Genomic DNA, 20,351 nt, shown 5'->3' on the forward strand with positions numbered 1-20,351 from the left:
TTTTAGATTCCTTCTCTCACAGTTGAAGTGTACCTATGATAAAAATTACAGACCTCTACATGCTTTGTAAGTAGGAAAACCTGCAAAATTGTCAGTGTATCAAATACTTGTTCTCCCCACTGTACATGTGAATGCAAGGCAGAATTCTATGACCAAAATCCAACCGTACTGGGTACCGACTGCAAGAGTAAAATAACTTTGTTGCTTGAAATGTGTGCTACACTTTACATTAAATAAGTACTTTATACAAGAGTAACTACCAGTGGAATAACATTTTATTACCCTGTAATACACTAGTAAGTACCTCCAGTTAAGCAGTATTTACCACTATTGCACTCACTATTTTGTAGGAAATATCACTCCAGGTGCAGATCCATGCAAAGGCTTGTGTTCACCACGTGCTCAGTGTGTGGTTGGTCCTGGAGGCAGCCAGCAGTGTAGCTGCTATCCTGGTTTGATAGATCAGAATCCTGTTAATCCTGGGAAGCTGTGCATAGGTACACTAACGTCCTCTGCCTCAAAATGTATCTGTGTCAATTCCTTACTTAAGTATCTTACACATAGGTTACATTACATCTTCATGTCATCAACATCTACCCACTCTAGATCCAGTGGACTGTTTTGATCAAGAAAAGGAACTTTGTTCATCCCAAAATCAGTGTCTTCCGTCCAAGTTTCTCTGCTCACGTAAGTTCTGAAATCATACCAACTCTTCAGATCTCACATACGGTATTCAGAGAAAGAGGAACCTGTAATACTGAGGCCTTTTTGTGCCTCTGACTGAGTCACGATGACCTAGAGCTTATTATAACAACTCTCTCTGCTTCCCTCAGTGAGGAATGTTTTCCAATTAACAGCAAAGTTAAACTCTTGGATCTTCAATTCCTCTCTGTACGACCCAGGGAGCGATGCTTGGGCGTATGCCTCTACAAAGATCGTAACAACTGTAAGTGCATAGATTTGTAATTATCATTATGTCTTAAATATGCTATCTTAAAATACTATGGTTTCTTTTCCGTAACAATTTCTTGAAATAGACATCTACTTTACAATTTTTTTAAATCCAGGTTGTCCCCAGAATACGGCGTGTTCTGTCAGAGCCATCCTTTGACATGACAGTGGTGGGCTTTCAGAAGGGTAGTGTGGTAGTTAGGATGATGTGTGGTTTTAATGGGAATATTTACGCTGATGAAAGAGCTCTCCAGACTGCTCTACAGGACACTATCTGCAAACACCTGGGCACAACCGCCATAACTACCTTGAAAAGTATGTTTAAAACAWWTTTTTTTTTMTGTGTGAATTGGCATTACATGGCGATGGTGTTTTTTCTGTTCAATTAATGTATGTGACTTAGTTGTGGTTTCACTAATTTATTTTGTTTTATTTTGTGTGGGATGCTGCTTATCTAATATTGTCCTTTCAGTAGTTACTTATAGACATTGACCAAACATTCGTTTTTTCCCCTGTAGGAGTTTCCCAGATATCAACGGCCCCGGGAGAAGGCTGGAAAGTGGCGACCATAGTCCTGGGAGTTCTGTTGGGCTTGATTTTGTTAGTCGGGGTTGTCGTTCTGATCAGCACCGCAGTGAGGAGAGCAACTAGCAAGCTGACCTCATACAACCTCCAGCACACAGAGCACAACAGACAGGTGGTGTCCAATGACTATTTACAAGGATGTTATTCTTACCAGATGTAGTTCAGAGATAAAAAAATATCAAGATATTGAATATTAATAACATTTGAATTATACACTGCTCAAAAAAATAAAGGGAACACTTAAACAACACAATGTAACTCCAAGTCAATCACACTTCTGTGAAATCAAACTGTCCACTTAGGAAGCAACACTGATTGACAATAAATTTCACATGCTGTTGTGCAAATGGAATAGACAAAAGGTGGAAATTATAGGCAATTAGCAAGACACCCCCAAAAAAGGAGTGATCTGCAGGTGGTGACCACAGACCACTTTCTCAGTTCCTATGCTTCCTGGCTGAATGTTTTGGTCACTTTTGAATGCTGGCGGCTGGCTCTCACTCTAGTGGTAGCATGAGACGGAGTCTACAACCACACAAAGTGGCTCAGGAGTGGCAGTTCAATCCAGGATGGCACATCAATGGCGAGCTGTGGCAAAAGGTTTGCTGTGTCTGTCAGCTCCAGAGCATGGAGGCGCTACCAGGAGACAGGCCAGTACATCAGGAGACGTGGAGGAGGCCGTAGGAGGGCAACAACCCAGCAGCAGGACCGCTACCTCCGCCTTTGTGCAAGGAGGTGCACTGCCAGCGCCCTGCAAAATGACCTCCAGCAATAAAATAAATAATAAAATAATAAAATATTTCTTCTTCAATCAAGTAATATACAAAGTTTTTCCTCAGTTTCTTTATGACTCTAAAACCTAATCATATAATGTCCTATCTTAAACTATTCGGCAGATGGAGTTGACAGTTTATGGTTGTGACAATGGTGATTTTAATATTGTTTGTTTAAATCTATCAAAAGGAGAGAACTTTCCAGACCATGAGTGGTCTTGTTGCACTACAGGTAATGAGGACATGAAGAAGGGGTCCTTATGGTGAAGCTGTCCCTTCTCATTCCTGATTCATTTAGGATTTTAGACAAATCTGACAGAGTTGACCAAATCTCCTAGTTTTGAGAGAAATATTATTTAAAGTCAGAGAGGGCTATTGGAAGAAACTACATAAGATATTTCTTCAGTTAGTATTCATTATTGCCTGTTTTTAAAAATGTTAAACACTTTTTTGGAGAGTTTGAAATTGGGATCCTTTGTAAGGGCATTTCCGGGCATAGAGCCGACATGGAAATGAATAATATTGAAAATATTTGGACAATTCCAAAAGCAAATCTTTGCTCTAATAAAATTCCCCTAAATGTATTTTAAGCTCAAATAATGCAAAAAATATATTAAAAAATCTAGTATAAAAATCTAGTTTCCATGCCGGACAAGGATTGTCCCGACTTTCAAGAATCCATTAATTAAGATTTGTCACTCATGAGAACAGGAATAATGTTTGGATCTGGAGAAAACATTTACTATTGCAATGGGAACTAAATATATTGTTTTAAAGTGCTATTGTGTACGTATGCAACTTCACTGAGTGCATAATGGCCTGGATCTTATTGCAGTGGATAAGAGTACTGAAGCAATCCACCAGAAGCCACAGTTGTCTGATAACTGAATATAGTACCATGATATCACCTGTGTCAGTGTGAGTGCAATGCCATGAACCCATTAAAAAAAAAAGTTTTATTATTTAACTAGGCAAGCCAGTTAAGAGCAAATTCTTATTTACAATGATGGCCTACTCCGGCCAAACCCGGATGATGCTGGGCCAATTGTGCATCAGATGTGAAGCAGCCTGGATTCAAACCAGGGACTGCAGTGACGCCTCTTGCACTGAGATGCAGTGCCTTAGACCGCTGTGCCACTCGGGAGCCCTAAAACTCATAATGCGCTCATTTTAATTTTTAATTTTGATATTATTCATTTTGAATGTGCCTTTTAAACGTACCTCTATTCGTCTTGGAGGAAGGTGATTCTATTTTGCAGACAAGCACCTCATTCGCTCCTCCAATCTCCTTCACTTAGTACAGACTACATGATGTATCAATGATGTCGCTCTTGCTGTGGGTGATTCTTTGATCCACCTCTATGCAGACGACACCATTCTGTATACATCTGGCCCTTCTTTGGACAACGCCATACAACACTCCTTCTYTGGCCTCCAACTGCTCTCCTTCGAGACTCATATTAAAACGAAATGCATGCTCTTCAACCGATCGCTGCCCACACCCGCCCGCACGACAAGCATCACTACTCTGGATGGTTCTGACTTAAAATATGTGGACAACTATAAATACCTAGGTGTCTGGCTAGACTGTAAACTCTCCTTCCAGACTCATATTAAGCATCTCCAATCCAAAGTTAAATCTAGAATTGGCATCCTATTTCGCACTCATTTTACCATACCCTGGTAAAACTGACTAAAACTTGACTTCGGCGATGTCATTTACAAAATAGCCTCCAACACTCTACTCAGCAAATTGGATGCAGTCTATTGCAGTGCCATTCATTTTGTCACCAAAGCCKKATACTTATTTTTACCTTCATTTAACTTGGTAAGTCAGTTAAGAACAAATTCTTATTTTMAATGACAGCCTAGGAACAGTGGGTTGACTGCCTTGTTCAGMMGCAGAACGACATTTTTACCTTGTCAGCTCAGGGATTCAATACATATTCGTCGCCAAACCCACTGGCTCCAGGTCATCTAAGTCTTTGCTAGGTAAAGCTCCACCTTCTCAGCTCACTGGTCACCATAGCAACACCCACCCGTAGCACYCGCTCCAGCAGGTATATTTCACTGGTCATCCCCAAAGCCAACACCTCTTTAGCCGCCTTTCCTTCCAGTTCTCTGCTGCCAATGACTGGAACGAATTGCAAAAATCACTGAAATTGGAGACTTATAACTCCCTCACTAACTTTACGCATCAGCTGTCAGAACAGCTTACCGATCGCTGCAGCTGTACACAGCCCATCTGTAAATAGCCCATCCAACCAACTACCTACCTCATCCCCATATTTGTTTTTGTTTTTCTGCTCTTGCACACCAGTATTTCTACTTGCACATCCTCATCTGCACATGTAAATTGCTAAATTGTAATTACTTCACCACTATTGGCCTATTTATTGCCTTACCTCCTTACTTCATTTGCACACACTGTGTTATTGTGTTATTGACTGTACGTTTATTTATCCCACGTGTAACTCTGTTTGTTTTTGTCGCACTGCTTTGCTTTCTTGGCCAGGTCGCAGTTGTAAATGAGAACTTGCTCTCAACTGGCCTACCTGGTTAAATAAAGATTAAATAAATATAAATGCTTATACTGGTGGGGTCTTGACTGGTCACATGGCAACAGGGGCAGTCCTGATAGGCTAGACTTCTCTGGGGCAGACAGACTGACGTTCCCTGGGTATTAACTCCCAGACAGGAGGAGTTGTCTGTCACTCCAGATCAGAGTCCTTTCCTGATTCGCTCATTATTCATTAATAGGTCTCATGTCTCCACTGAGTCCAGTCTCTCAGTWAAATAGCTGCAGCCTGTGGGAGTGTCTACATTGGTTACCTGAATCGCCTTGTTCTTTACAAAAGGTAAATGAAGAAGTGTCTGATCATATCCGTTTGAAGATGTAGCACTAATGTTTTACTTTTTACCCAATGGGAGATACAAAGTCAGCTAGACTTTTTAGCGTGGACCTGGTGAATGTAGATTAAAATAATTAAACATCACCTTTGTTCTTGTAAAAGGTCTACAGTATGGCGAGCTATGTGCGTGAAGATACTTCTGGCCAAACAGGGGATTCTGCATTAGGCAGTTCCACTGCCATCTTTGCTCCTCCATTAAATATTTCATACAGCTCGCTCTCCAAATAGTGGCCCATAACAACTTAATTATTCAGGAGGTTTTACATTAGGATGACTGAATCACAGACAAACAACAGACACTGCATGTGTTCAGTCCTTCATTGGATTGGCTAGGAAAGCAATCAATTACTGTTTCCATTTTATAGCTGCAGTTGCCTGAGGGCACCTTTTGTTTGTGGGAAGCAAAATCATTTGTTGACTTCTTGTTGATGGGGCCATTTATATCTCAGAACTAATTCCTGATGATGTTTTTCTGTTCCTCATTTATCAATAGTTGGAAGTGTTCCTTGTTTTACAAATTGTAAAGCAATTTTTTTTCAAGTTGACAGCATTTTTTTTGTTCAAGTTGTACTTTATGCTTATATGATTAAATAATTGTAATTTGACAGAATGTGAATTCCACTGCCATAACAAACACTTTATTTTACCACCCAATGGGAAATAACAAAGCAACCAAACCATCTTCACTGGACCTTACATCATTTCTCTGAATCTTTAATGTCCACTAAAATAAAGAGGCAGTTTTGGTGCCCTCATTTTCCAATAGGTTTTTCAATCTCTCTTTGTCTATGTAGCGTAATGAAAATGACTAATACCTCTTCTGAAGGAGTCTGAGAGAGTGTCTATGGGCCAGTTCAAGACTTCAAGACAGGTGCATTAACTAATACTGTATCATGATAATAAGTCACAACATTCAGATTCTGCTTCAACATTTTTAATTAGTTCATTCAGAGCAAGCTGAGAACACAAGCACACAATCACAACACGTCTGCAATATATGACATRTTATTATCTTCATTTCACACGGTTTGAGTACATTCGCATCAAACTGACAGCATATAGATGAGAGAGTAATAGCACCGAGGTGTGGTGTGCTCAGCACGTTAGTTACTGTACTGGGGTGCAGGCGCTAGGAGCCGGCGAGTTGCGGAGGTCTAACACACTGAACCCTGACAGGCACTAGAGAGCAGGGTGGTCTGGGGGTACAATAGATAGTAGCAGACACACAGCAGCATATGGGAGGAGGACTGCCACATACTGTAACACACTGGCGGACTGCAGGTGCACAGACATAAGAGAGACAGGGTGAGATGATTTTAGAGTAGCACTCACTGTGAATAGATGTGATATCAATGGTTCCAGACAGACAGCTGCATGTTCCAAAAAGCTGTTTTGATCTTCTTATCCTGGCCCCCTCATCTTTCTACACCTAACTACTGAGCCCATTGAAGAAAGTGGAGGTGATTGAGTAAATACAGTAGGTTTTCCTATGTCCTATATCATACATATGCTAATTTCTTACATTATACATGGTTTTGCACACCAATAGCATCACAGCTTTGTAATGGATACAATAATGACATATCATTAAATAGGGGTATATTATCAGAAATACATCAGTTTTCATACTGTATCAAATAACTGGGAAGTGGACAAAGTGGTTCTCACATTGAAGAAGGCAGTAGAACCATGTGTGTGAAGGTGAGAACTACAAAGCTGGTGGGTTGACATAACAGTTTCAATAGGCACTAGAGTACTAAGTGCTATCTTTTGTACTGTAAGTCAGTGACAGTTTTCTTGTTTGTGTAGACACTTATGGTATGAGATCAGACTATGACTACACATGCAGTAATTCTGGAAATGGTTTGCCCCCATTTGATTTCTCATGAATGATTTCAATTACAAGCTAGATTGTGACCGTGAGAATAGGATACTAGAATGCTACATACGACCACAAATAGGGCCTTTGCATGCAAGCTGTAGCAATTACATTACAGTTCAATTGGTTTCTTAGCAACCAAATTTATGAAACCAGATATCCTCCCGAATATGATGAAATATTAAATGATATTAAATCTTGGTTCAAAGAGCGGAGTCACTGTAACCAGGAAACGCTACAGTAGTTAAGATTTTATATCTGCAGAGACCACATAGTCAATGCCGTCTAAGAGATGGATAAGAAGAACCATAGAGAATCCATCATCAGTATGATGATAGGTAGTCAGAAAAAAAAGCTTAACCTCTCACTGCCTTCAACAGCCGTTTAAGAGCCACATACGGTGTATCAATGGCTCTCTGTTTTAGAATGGTTAATCATTCTTTCTACAAAGGTTTGACAAATGCAACAAAATAATGTGCAATAAAGGTGCTGAAGTTATAACAGAGAGAGGAAGTGCGCACGCACGCACGCACGCACGCACGCACGCACGCACGCACACACACACACACACACACACACACACACACACACACACACACGCACAAAGCATTATAGTTAAACGAGAGCATGGTGAAGATGTCAAACTGTCAACTTAAAAGCTCCACATCTAGTGAGTATACACAGAGATGAGGAACATGAAGGAAAAGACAAAGAGAAAGAGATAGACCAAATGGATGAGAGTTCTCTAATTCTTTAGGCAGCCTTTAATTCCCAAAATTAAGTAGTGCAGAGATGTTTTGTTTTTACTTTTTTGCCTCAGCCAGTCTATTGCTTATCTCTTTGCTCTTCTTTGAGATAACGCCTCCTTCTGGCTTGGACTCGTCTGGTTTGGTGCTCGTGGAGGTTTTCTTCTTGGTTGACAGTGCACCAGCGATGGTCTTCTCTTTCGCCTTTTTCACCATTTTGCTCGTTGTTGTTGGTGTCTTTTTTGGTTTGGTTTTTGTCTTGTCCACCTATAGGGGCAGAGACGAGGGCATTTTGTACTTGACATCCTCCTAAAACTGGAGGCAAACTATGCAGCCAAAATGTCATCAGTCCAGGTTACAGTATCCTCTTTGCAATGATACTATATGATACAGTAATACAAAGAGCTCATGAATCTATAAGGTAATTCATTTCCTGGAGATGTTACAGTAAATCTTTATTATGAGKATGCAATACATACCTTCCTGTTACTAACATCAAATAAAAATAAAATAGCCAATGTCATCATCTTGTTGGTAATATTTGCACTGCGTGGTTAGTGCACTTTACAATGGAAGAAAACCACTTGTGTCCATTGTAACAAAATCTCTGTTTAGAAAAACGAATTTCACAAAACAAAGGTTGTGTCTAAAATACAAATTTACAGTATAAAGTTGGGGTTAGTATATGAACAACTAACTTAATATGCACAGTCTTATTCTATTTCCCTGGGACGAGACTATATTTTTGGTCATTCATCTAATTTTTTTTTTTTTTAAAGAACATTGTGATGTTTGCCTTTTGTATAAAGTGCCTCTTCTGACACCAATCAAACCAAAGGACTGAGAGTTGAAATGTCATGCAAAATAATACATTCATTTAATGAATCCAAGCTTTCTTGGTGGTCTTGAGAGAGGCATTCCAAACTCTGAAGATGTGGCTGACAGCTTTACAGAAGGATTGAATTATCTGTCAGTTTGGTGGCTAATGTGACCCTAGTCCTGTTGGTTAAGGTGCATTCATCAAGGCGTGAGTTAATCTGAGGTTAACCTCCATGCCTTCCAGAAGAAATTGTCAACACACCTGACTACAGCAGATCTAGAATAGAGCTGCTCTCAGTCTCAGAACAGTCCTACAAGAGTGAGAGAGGGAGGGGCCATATAAACATAGCATGCAAACACATGAGACTTTCCTACCACGCACAAACATGCAATTGGAGATTTAATTAACCTTGATTGATTACATTAGTTTTGTGATGTGCTAATGCTTATCTTCATTTTCTAGTTTAGACAGTTCCTCTGGGATTTTATGCTGTACAACTTTACAAAGTAATTAGGACCATGGAACACGCTACAGTGATGATCTCAATCATTATTATTGTAGCATCTAAATCAAAATAGTATATTGCTTGAAGGAGAACATATACATGAAAACAACCATGTCCAGAATAACTAATGCAGTTGGAAGTGTAATTTGCATTATCTTAATTTTCAATGAGACATAAATACATAAACATGAATTGGCCCGTCACAGCAACAGGTTGGAAAACTCTAAATTGAACATGTATTTTGTGCAATTAGATACACATTTTAACATAAAATAGTTAGTGTTCAGTGTCACATGCATGTTGATGTGGGCTCACCTTGGTGGTCTCCTTGCCGCCCGGCTCGTTGTACAGGCTGCGTATCCTCCTGCGCTCCAGTAGCTTGTTGTCAGTGGGCTGCACCTTGGTCTGCTCCCCCTTGTAGGTGGCGCTGTAGCTGGTCTCCAGGGTGGTCTTGTCCTTCTCATCCAGAGGAGGTTTGTACTGAGACTGGGGCTTGGTTAACTTCACTGGCTTCACATCTTTGTACGCCTTGAACTCATTCCTGAAAAACAATGAATCAGCAAACTCAGCATTAGTTCCACTGTTGTTTTTTCTAGATGCTACTGTATTAATTAATCATAAAACAAATGACTAAGTCTTATTATGAATCCCAAACAAACATTGCTGTTGCCCAAAATCGGTGGGAGGAAATTGACCAAAATGACATCTACAGCCAAAGTGTACACCGGGAGTGTAGCATGACTCGTTAGTCACTTTACTATCCATTACAGTAACTACAAAACAGAGCTTTTGCTTACTTTTACACACAGACGACAGCTGCAAAACTCTATACATATTTTACACAGAAACTCATTGACCTTGCAGTCAAAATGGAGGGAAACAAAGGGAGAGCCCCCCTAGAGAGGCCTTAGGGATAGGTTGAGAACAGTAGACATGATTATATCCAGAGCTCCTTTACTGCCTTGGCCCTGACATGATGCGCTTCTGTATTGATCTGGTAATAGAGGAGGATGAAACAGGGGACAATCAATGCTGCAGCAGCTACCTATGACAATAGTAGTCCGATCATCATGATCACAGGACACTGAAATGAGAGAACATATGTTATATCAAATATCAAACAAAAAAACCATGTAAGATTAATCTAGAAAGAAACTGACATGTACAGTTCATGATGGAGAGGCAGCGTGGGCTTTCTTGAGTAGATTATAAAGCCCAGTAGGGATTATGTGCACTTTATTGTCAATAGACTGAAGGCTACATGCATCTTGGCTTTGCTACTGCTAGTACAGTAACTACCAAAAATGCATGCATCAATTGTTAATCAATTGTATTTAAATGTTGTGCACAATATTTTCTTCTCTTACCAACATGTGCACAATATTTAAATACAGTTGATTAACAATTGATGCATGTATTTAGGTAGTTACTGTAATGCTAAATTAAGATGTTGTGTAATTAATTGTACATTGAGTATTGGCTAAGCAACACAAAATATTGTGTTATGCCTTATTAAATAATTTTGGGCTCCACAATAAAGTTCATTGTGGCCTACATTCCATGTTTAATTTATGGTTGATATACTGTATTTAAACTGTGAAAAAATATATTTCAGAGGCAGAAAATGTGTACAATAAAGAAATTCAATAATGAACATTCAATGAAAATAGTCCCACAGTAATCAGATCGTCACCTATAAGAGCTGCCAGTGCCAGTTGAGACGACCTGTTTAATCTGTCTGTTCAGCGCGTCTGCTGCTGCCCTTCCTTTCCCCTCCACAGTGGCACCTGCTGGTGGCTGTCCCTCCGTTTTGGCACTCACTTTCTTCTCTACAGTCTTCTCCTTCTTCACTGGTTTCTTTTTCCTCTCTATGGATTCTTTCTCTTGCACCTTTTCTTCAATTTCACTCTTCTCAACACCGCTCTCGGGCTCTGTGGTTGCATGCTCCAATTTGGTCCCAACGCCTACTTCTTGGGCACCGGAGGAGGCGGTGGGGCTGGGTTTGGGGATCCAGGGGTGGTCTCCCTTTTTCGGGACAGGCCATGGTTTATAATCCTTCTGATACTGGGTTACGTTGTTGAAAGGAGTCGCCGAGGGGTGATATTCATTCTTGGGTTTGTAGCTGGGCTCCGGGCGTATATCTTTCCATTCCCTGAAATCCTGGCGCATCACAGACGCACTACAGCCATGTTTTCCTGATGCGGCACCAGTCGCGGGCGGTGCCTTGGCCGCCACCGCCGCCGGTTCACTGTGAGAAGGTTGGGTTTCTATGGTGATAGGTCCGGTCCTCTTCTGTCTAGATGGAGGCTGAGGATGGAGGTGTTGCAACTCGGCCACATCCGAATATTTCGTGAAAACCAGAGGGACGGCGATGTCCGCTTTGTCTAATTCACTCCAGAAGCGGTTAATGCAGCAAGCCCGTGTGATGCACGGCCATGCCATAATCAACGATGGAGATAGAARAACCTCTGTACTTCAAATCTGAATCAAAGTGTTAGGCTACTGATGAGAGTCCTGAAAGAACGTCCTACTCACGGACTGGAGACGGAGAAATGATGCTCCTTGCACCCACTCAAATTCTGTCCAGTCAGGAAAATGTACTTGTCCACCTATGTCTCATTTTTTTCAGAAATCCTACGATGCTTGCTAGATGGTAAGAAATGTAAGAGCCTTATAATACAAATTAGCAAAGTCCTCTGTAGGCTACTAGTTCTGCACAGCTAAAATAATTTAAGTTGAAATAGACTGGATTTGCTGTGTGGAGCACATTGCATTCSCGGTCTGGATCGGCTTTCTGGTTGCGCATCAGAGCGACCCCACCCCGCTACGTTTCGTAAAACCTCAGAAGATGCCCTGGGTCTGCATTGTGAACTGTCACCTGTCACCCTCCTTAAAGAGGGAGGAGACGCTGCCTGGTTAYCCCTCCTTTTCCCGTGGATGATGTACAGACACGGCCGACCTCGATCTAGTGTACAGTATAGCTTACCTCTGCCCTCACAAACTATATATTAGAATGMATGATGGGAGATGTACAGGTAACTGCCAAAATAATGGAAACACTTGAATATGAGGGATACAAGGTATATTCAAAGCAGGTGCTTTCACACAGGTGTGGTTCCTGGCTTAATGAAGCAATTAACATCCCATCATGCTAAGGGTCATGTATAAAAATGTTTGGCAGAACATTATTTTGGACATTATTTTGGCTGCCATGGCTATGCCCCTATCCACAGGGCATGAGTGGTCACTGAATGGTTTGATGAGCATGAACATTATGTAAACCATATGTCATGGCCATCTCAATCACCAGATCATAACCCAATTGAACACTTACAGTATGTGAGATRCTGGAGCAGTGCCTGAGGCAGCGTTTTCCACCTCCATCAACAAAACACCAAATTATGGAATTTCTCTTGGAAGAATAGTGTCGTATCCCTCCAATAGTGTTCCAGACACTCTATGCCAAGGTGAATTGAAGCTGTTCTGGCTCGTGGTGCACCAACGCCCAATTAATTAAGACACTTTATGCTGGTATTTACTTTATTTTGGCAGTTACCTGTATGTCTATAGCCTAAAGCTCTGTGAGTAGGCTTTAGTTCAATACAGTACATGTCAAAAAGTATGTGGACATCGGCTCGTTGAACATCTCATTCCAAAAGCATGGGCATTAATATGGAGTTGGTCCCCCCTTTGCTGCTATAACAGCCTCCACTCTTCAGGGAAGACTTTCCACTAGATGTTTGAACATTTCTGCGGGGACTTACTGCCATTCAGCRACAAGAGCATTAGTGAGGTCGAGCACTGATGCTGGGCAATAAGGCCTGGCTCACAGTCGGTGTTCCAATTCATCCCAAAGGTGTTTGATGTGGTTGAGATCAGGCCTCTGTGCAGGCCAGTCAAGTTCTTCCACACTGAACCATTTCTGTATGGACATCGCTTTGTGCACGGGGGCATTGTCATGCTGAAAAAGGAAAGGGTCTTCCACAAACTGCTGTCACAAAGTTGGAAGCACAGAATCATCTAGAATGTCATTGTATGCTGTAGCGTTAAGATTTCCCTTCACTGGAACTACGGGGCCTAGCACAAACCTTGAAAAACAGCCCCATACCATTATTTCTCCTCCACCAAACTTTACAGTTAGCACTATGCATTGGGGCAGGTAGGGCTCCCAGATTCGTCCGTCAGACTTCCAGATTTCATGAAGCTCRGGCGAATAGTTATTGTGCTGATGTTGCTTCCAGAGGCAGTTTGGAATTCAGTAGTGAGGTTTACAACCGAGGACAGACTATTTTTAAGCGCTACGCAGTTCAGCACCCGGCAGTCCCCTTCTGTGAACTTGTGCGGCCTTCCACTTTGCTGCTCAGTCGTTGTTGCTCCTAGACGTTTCCACTTCACAATAACAGCACTTACAGTTGACCGGGGCAGCTCTAGCAGGGCAGAAATTTGACGAACTGACTTGTTGGAAAGGTGGGATCCTATAACGGTGCCACGTTGAAAGTCACTGAGGTCTTCAGTAAGACCATTCTACTGCGAATGTTTGTCTATGGAGATTGCATAGCTGCTCAATTTTAAACACCTGTCAACACTGGGTGTGGCTGAAATAGCCGAATCCACTAATTTGAAGGGGTGTCCACATACCTTTGTARATATAGCGTAGCATCAATACTGAATAATTATAAGTAGACCTATGGTGCTTGAGGCTATTGGGGTGTGATTTAGTGTGAGTAGTCCTACTTTATTGAGTATGTAAAGGTCACAAATATCAGTCGCAGAGACACCGCTGGGAACAAACACAGAAACACAGAGGGATAGAAAAAGCTACAAACAGTTGGAACAACCAGGGCATTATTCAAAACATTTACACGTGGCTGAGAGATACAAAGTATCATCAATTATAATGGAGGGGCGTATTAGATAGGCTTTGTGAATGGGTGAATTGCACAATTGTTTAGGWTTCATATCATGTGGGAATGTTATTAAATAAGCCAATATGAGGCTTATAATGCATTTAGGCATTTTGCCTCCATCAATGAGACTAAAAGTGGCATTGATGGATAGCCTACCTGTCTTTGCTCATAGTGATCTGTTTAAATCTGTACATTAAGTAAGGAAACGTTGCCAATATAATTCAGGTGGCAAAATGTATTGTATTTTACTTGATTCACAGAAGACTCCTTAGAAATATGTACTGTATGCAAGATACATTTTCATGTTTATTTTCACCATGATTCATTCATTGGTTTCAATGTGGGGTCAAGGTTTCCTTTATTAAACAAAAATGTTAAGATTACAGGATCATTGCAAAACAAAGACATGCTGTTAATTGTTACAGTAGCTGTTTTGAACCAAGGACAGTCTATGAGAACACGTTGTCTCAAAGCGCTGGAATGGAATCTCTCACCCTATGACTACCATTGGATTTTCCCAGCTTGTGTATCTGTTAATTTTGACGCCATGATCRATGGGCTGATTGCTTAGGAAAAACACATTTGTTCAATCAAAGAAAAAATAAATTTACCTTTCTGTTTMATTTTGCTATCGGACATATTTCCTTTATTAGTTGACAATCATTATTGACACCCAATTCATCCCTTGCTTCAACCTGGTCTCAGAGAATTTTGTATTATTCTGTACGTAAATCCACAACACTTCATCATTTAGTATGATATTACGTTTCATATTAAGGTATGTATTAATATGTGGATGTCCATCACCCCTTTCATATTATAATTTACAAATTACATGATGAAGTTCAAACTCGCAACCTTTGGGTTGCGAGATGTTCGCTTTATACGACCACTCATTCACCCTGACCAACCACCCTACTTTAGTTTCTGCCTTAACTAGCCATCTGTCTTATGTAACCATACCAAACTTAACATACCACAATAATTTGAGTGCCRCGGATTTACATGTACTATGTTACGCCTAGTCTATGAGACCAGGATGCTTGCTTATGTAGCTTATAAAMGTCATGTAATATGACTAAAGAGAGGCAACGTAGCCCAGTTGGGGATTCTGACATAATGGAACAGATAATATACAAGGACAATATTCAGATGTCCCCTGCACTAATAAAGAGAGTAGATGATTGYAACACACACAAACAAGGCAAGCTAATCGCTACATTACAGCCCTTTAGAGAATACAGTTGGAGTAGGGCACTGGTTGTTCTTCAGACTTACTGTAGCTTTTTGTTGATGATATGGTGTGTTMACTCCTAGCTGGCCGAAGGTTCTCGTGGGTAAGGAACTGGACAGCGTGGACCTACTACCGAAACTACTTCCGTATCCGAGTGAGTGATAGTAACTGCACACWGATTTGTCACATTCCAAGGTCAAATTAACTGTTGTTCAAGCCAATATTTGCTATTTAGTATTATTTCAATGTTGAGTCTTATATTTAACAATCTTGTGATTTCATCTTATCAAGACTCATAACTTGTTGCCCAATCGAAACTATATCCTTGGCTACCACCCACATGGAATTGGAGCACTTTGTAACTTTGCAACAGAGGCKAATGGTTTTTCAGCAAAGTTCCCTGGAATAACACCATTTGTGGCTACCCTGGCTGGGAACTTCCACATGCCATTAGCCAGAGAGTACCTGATGTCTGCAGGTGAGGACACTGGTCTCTGGTTAGTCTCAACTCATACTAAAACAATGAGTGATTGTTCGTAACATGGACATACAWTGTAGATGAATTTCCCTCCAAGGACAGTAAAGGTTTAATTTATAGATATGATTGAGTAGTTCTGTAAATGTTGCTCCTAAAAATAGTGATTCATTATTAATCTTCAGGGGTTTGTCCTGTGAATCGTGCCACTCTGGAGTTCATTCTGTCCAGTATTTATGCTGTAGTAGTTRATGTGTCGGTGGGCTAGGGTCAGTTTGTTATATCTGGAGTACTTCTCCTGTCTTATCCGGTGTCCTGTGTGAATTTTAGTATGCTCTCTCTAATTCTCTCTTTCTCTCTTTCTTTCTCTCTCTCGGAGGACCTGAGCCCTAGGACCATGCCTCAGGACTACCTGGCATGATGACTCCTTGCTGTCCCCAGTCCACCTGGCCGTGCTGCTGCTCCAGTTTCAACTGTTCTGCCTGCGGCTACTGACCTGTTCACCGGACGTGCTACCTGTCCCAGACCTGCTGTTTTCAACTCTCTAGAGACAGCAGGAGCGGTAGAGATACTCTTAATGATCGGCTATGAAAAGCCAACTGACATTTACTCCTGAGGTGCTGACTTGCTGCACCCTCGACAACTACTGTGATTATTATTATTTGACCATGCTGGTCATTTATGAACATTTGAACATCTTGGCCATGTTCTGTTATAATCTTCACCCGGCACAGCCAGAAGAGGACTGGCCACCCCTCATAGCCTGGTTCCTCTCTAGGTTTCTTCCTAGGTTTCTTCCTAGGTTTTGGCCTTTCTAGGGAGTTTTTCCTAGCCACCGTGCTTCTACACCTGCATTGTTTGGGGTTTTAGGCTGGGTTTCTGTACAGCACTTTGAGATATCAGCTGATGTAAGAAGGGCTATATAAATACATTTGATTTGATTTAATGGGACAGGGAATGCAGTCATTATTAGTGTTGGAGGGGCAGCTGAATCTCTGGACTGTACTCTAGGAGGTCATTGTATGACCCTAAAGAACCACAAGGGCTCTGTGACACTGGCTTTGCAACAAGGGTGGGTCCCCATGGTATACACAAACAATCCACACCAGAAAGCTACATTGATTCAAGGAGATACACTTTGAACAGACTGTCAAACTAATCATCTGGAGGTGAGACTGACTATGTTGTGTTGTGTCTTATTGTGTTATTGTCTACCAGGGCTAACCTGGTGCCTGTGTACTCATTTGGAGAGAATGATGTGTATAAGCAGCTGATACTGAATGAGGGATCGTGGTGGAGGCTGATCCAGAGGAGGCTACAGAAGATCCTGGGATTTGCCCCCTGTGTGTTTCAGGGCCGGGGCCTCTTCTCCCCTGACACTTAGGGCCTGGTCCCCTTCTTCAAACCCATCAACTCAGTTGGTAAGCTTACCATGTTCCCTAGAAATACTAGCGGGTCTTGTGTAAAGTTATTTATATGTTATTACTATGTAATTACCATTTGACCATGTCATTTCTTAGTAATTTCTGTTCCTCTAAAACAAAGTGCAACCAAGCGTTTACATTTTCTTTTTACCCCATTAAAGTATGTATGTGGAGAATGACCTTGGATGTAATCTAGAATTCAAGTACATTTGATCTATTTTAGGGTGAGTAAAACTGAGAAAATGATTTCGCCTTTCAGTTGGAAAACCCCCTGGAGATGCCCAAGATCAGTTCACCCAGCCAAGAAGAAGTGAATCATCACCACACCATGTACATGAGCTCCCTTACACAACTCTTTGACAAGCACAAGACCCACTTTGAGCTGAGGGAGGAGAATGTTCTGGTGATTCACTGAGGAGTGGTCATACCCTGGCCGGGTCAGACGCAAGCACTCCTCGTTGGCTGCTCCGGATAAGCCTTGTACATTATGACTGAAGCTGTGACTAAAGGAACCATCTCACAGATCAAAGGCTACCTGTCAAGACAGACAGAAACACAATAGATGCTGCCGGTTCTTTTCTAGGATATTCACTAGGTGAAGTGTCCTGGGTTAAGATTGTTGTTTTCTGTCTGGAACCATAGCCTGCTGTAACACATTTGATGCATTATTACTGTCATCACATTCACTTCAATATAACCCCCAGGGGGCAGCATATTTCTTAAATTTATGGTTCTGCTGATGAAAATAAAACAGATCATGTGTATTTTAAATCCATAACATTTGCTTTTTGAATCAGAACTGGGTTGTTTTCTGAGGCACTTTCTAAATATATTTTGCAGAGAGAACATAGTGATGTCAAACCATTTCTGTATTTGTCTTAACAAGTCTTTCTGTATTTGTCTTAACATGTCACTTGCATGGCCACACGGGGGTGTCTTGACTCTTCACTACAGTGAACGAACCAATGTATCCCAGCTATTCAAACCTTTTGTAAAATATTGTATATCAAGCAGGCATGCAATATCATGTATTATTAGTTGCTTGTATGTTTTAATATAACTATTCAGTGGTTCAGTGTGTAAATTTAAAGATATTGTTCAGAGAGACACTATCTAAATTCACTTGTCCTCAAATTTTTCCACATAAGAACAAGTGAGGTCAATAGACACTCACGATGTAGCTTCCACATTATCATAGTCTGTGACTATCTGTTCACAAAACAGTGATGCGAATGTAGGTTTTAATAAAACATATACACACTATAACCTTCCCCCTTTATTTTAGAAGGGCACAGAACACAAAAAACATTCAACTGTCGTCACACTACATGTTTTATTCCTTCTTTAAAACGATAATAAAGTATGAAGGCCATGATTTCTCATTGGTGCCCTCTGATGTTATTGATCATAGTTTGAATCATTAAGCCCTCACTGAAAGCGCTGAATCTGCCTGTCAGTCAGTGCAGTGGTCCCCAGCTCTACATCCATCCACATGTGCATCTGTTGAAGGAGTAATGTGTTTGTTACCACAGCTTAACAAGATACAGTATGTCACCATATTGACTTTCAGTTGCTTCTCAAACATTACATATGCCTGTAAAACATTTGATATCTTTGTTTGTTCATTGTAAAGAACTGATGCCTTTGAACCATTCACCCTGTAATTGTTATTGTTTTCATTTTCTGGATTTTACAGCAAAACAATCAAAATGTGGAAAAAACGAAATACTTTATAGTAGTATCATAAAGTTGGGTTGACACCTTACAGCAAAACAATCAAAATGTGGAAAAAACGAAATACTTTATAGTAGTATCATAAAGTTGGGTTGACACCTAATCTTGAAAGTGAATCAATAAATGAAAGACTAGAAAACCAGCTGTAGAATATATTTTTAGCATACTATGTATATGCAGCACATACATTTCCATTTTTTACCATTACCTATGCCCTCATGTCTCTTGCCTTTTTTCTATTATGACATGGGTTATCATTTTGTACCTACAGTTGAAGTCGGAAGTTTACATACACTTAGTTTGGAGTCATTAAAACTCGTTTTTCAACCACTCTTGTTAACAAACTATAGTTTTGGCAAGTCGGTTAGGACATCTACTTTGTGCATGACACAAGTAATTTTTCCAACAATTGTTTACAGACAGATTATTTCACTTATAATTCACTGTATCACAATTCCAGTGGTCAGAAGTTTACATACACTAAAATGACTGTGCCTTTAAACAGCTTGGACAATTCCAGAAAATGATGTTATGGCTATAGAAGCTTCTGATAGGCTTATTGACATCATTTGAGTCAATTGGAGGTGTACCTGTGGATGTATTTCAAGGCTACCTTCAAACTCAGTGCTTCTTTGCTTGACATCATGGGAAATCAAAAGAAATCAGCCAAGACCCCAGAAAAATAAATTGTAGACCTCCACAAGTCTGGTTCATCCTTGGAGCAATTTCCAAACGCCTGAAGGTACCACGTTCATCTGTACAAAAAGCACGCAAGTATAAACACCATGGGACCACGCAGCCGTCATACCGCTCAGGAAGAGAGACGCTTCTGTCTCCTAGAGATGAACGTACTTTGGTGCGAAAAGTGCAAATCAATCCCAGAGCAACAGTAAAGGACCCTGTGAAGATGCTGGAGGAAACAGGTACAAAGTATCTACATCCACAGTAAAACGAGTCCTATATCGACATAACCTGAAAGGCCGCTCAGCAAGGAAGAAGCCACTGCTCCAAAACCGCCATAAAAAAGCCAGACTACGGTTTGCAACTGCACATGGGGACAAAGATCGCACTTTTTGGAGAAATGTCCTCTGGTCTGATGAAACAAAAATAGAACTGTTGGCCATAATGACCATCGTTATGTTTGGAGGAAAAAGGGGGAGGCTTGCAAGCCGAAGAACACCATCCCAACCGTGAAGCACGGGGCTGGTAGCATCATGTTGTGGGGGTGCTTTGCTGCAGGAGGGACTGGTGCACTTCACAAAATAGATTGGCATCATGAGGTTGGAAAATTATGTGGATATATTGAAGCAATATCCAAGACATCTCAGGATGTTAAAGCTTGGTCGCAAATGGGTCTTCCAAATGGGCAATGACCCCAAGCATACTTCCAAAGTTGGGCAAAATGG

At 40.9% G+C, this 20,351-nt stretch overlaps 2 protein-coding genes and 1 pseudogene across 3 annotated transcripts in view; 2 read left to right on the forward strand and 1 right to left on the reverse strand.

Annotated features, from left to right (window-relative positions):
- LOC111957433 (uncharacterized) overlaps positions 1-1,914 on the forward strand; it is a 4,579-nt gene extending 2,665 nt beyond the window's left edge. Inside the window, exons 2-6 of the mRNA XM_023978256.2 lie at positions 351-497; positions 607-687; positions 834-946; positions 1,068-1,266; positions 1,470-1,914. Of these exons, the coding sequence (XP_023834024.1) occupies positions 351-497; positions 607-687; positions 834-946; positions 1,068-1,266; positions 1,470-1,696 (767 nt within the window). The 3' untranslated portion in view covers positions 1,697-1,914. The remainder of the gene's footprint in view (positions 1-350; positions 498-606; positions 688-833; positions 947-1,067; positions 1,267-1,469) is intronic.
- A 4,225-nt stretch (positions 1,915-6,139) lies between these two features.
- On the reverse strand, positions 6,140-12,325 carry LOC111958225 (microtubule-associated protein 6 homolog). Of its 2 annotated transcripts, XM_023979447.2 has the most exons (4): positions 10,865-12,325; positions 9,487-9,712; positions 8,928-8,976; positions 8,032-8,113 (listed from the first exon to the last, which is right to left on the reverse strand). In XM_023979447.2, the coding sequence occupies exons 1-3, from the start codon at positions 11,611-11,613 to the stop codon at positions 8,932-8,934; spliced, it is 1,020 nt and encodes a 339-aa protein (XP_023835215.1). In that variant the 5' UTR covers positions 11,614-12,325; the 3' UTR covers positions 8,032-8,113; positions 8,928-8,931. The 2 variants fall into 2 exon arrangements, with proteins under 2 accessions (XP_023835206.1, XP_023835215.1); XM_023979438.2 differs by lacking the exon at positions 8,928-8,976 and having other exon boundaries at positions 6,140-8,113.
- Positions 12,326-15,594: 3,269 nt separating this feature from the next.
- Positions 15,595-18,919, forward strand: LOC139023475 (diacylglycerol O-acyltransferase 2-like; annotated as a pseudogene).
- The last annotated feature ends 1,432 nt before the right edge of the window (positions 18,920-20,351 follow it).

Source organism: Salvelinus sp. IW2-2015, linkage group LG4p (genome assembly GCF_002910315.2).
Source record: "Salvelinus sp. IW2-2015 linkage group LG4p, ASM291031v2, whole genome shotgun sequence".
Classification (NCBI taxonomy): domain Eukaryota; kingdom Metazoa; phylum Chordata; class Actinopteri; order Salmoniformes; family Salmonidae; genus Salvelinus; species Salvelinus sp. IW2-2015.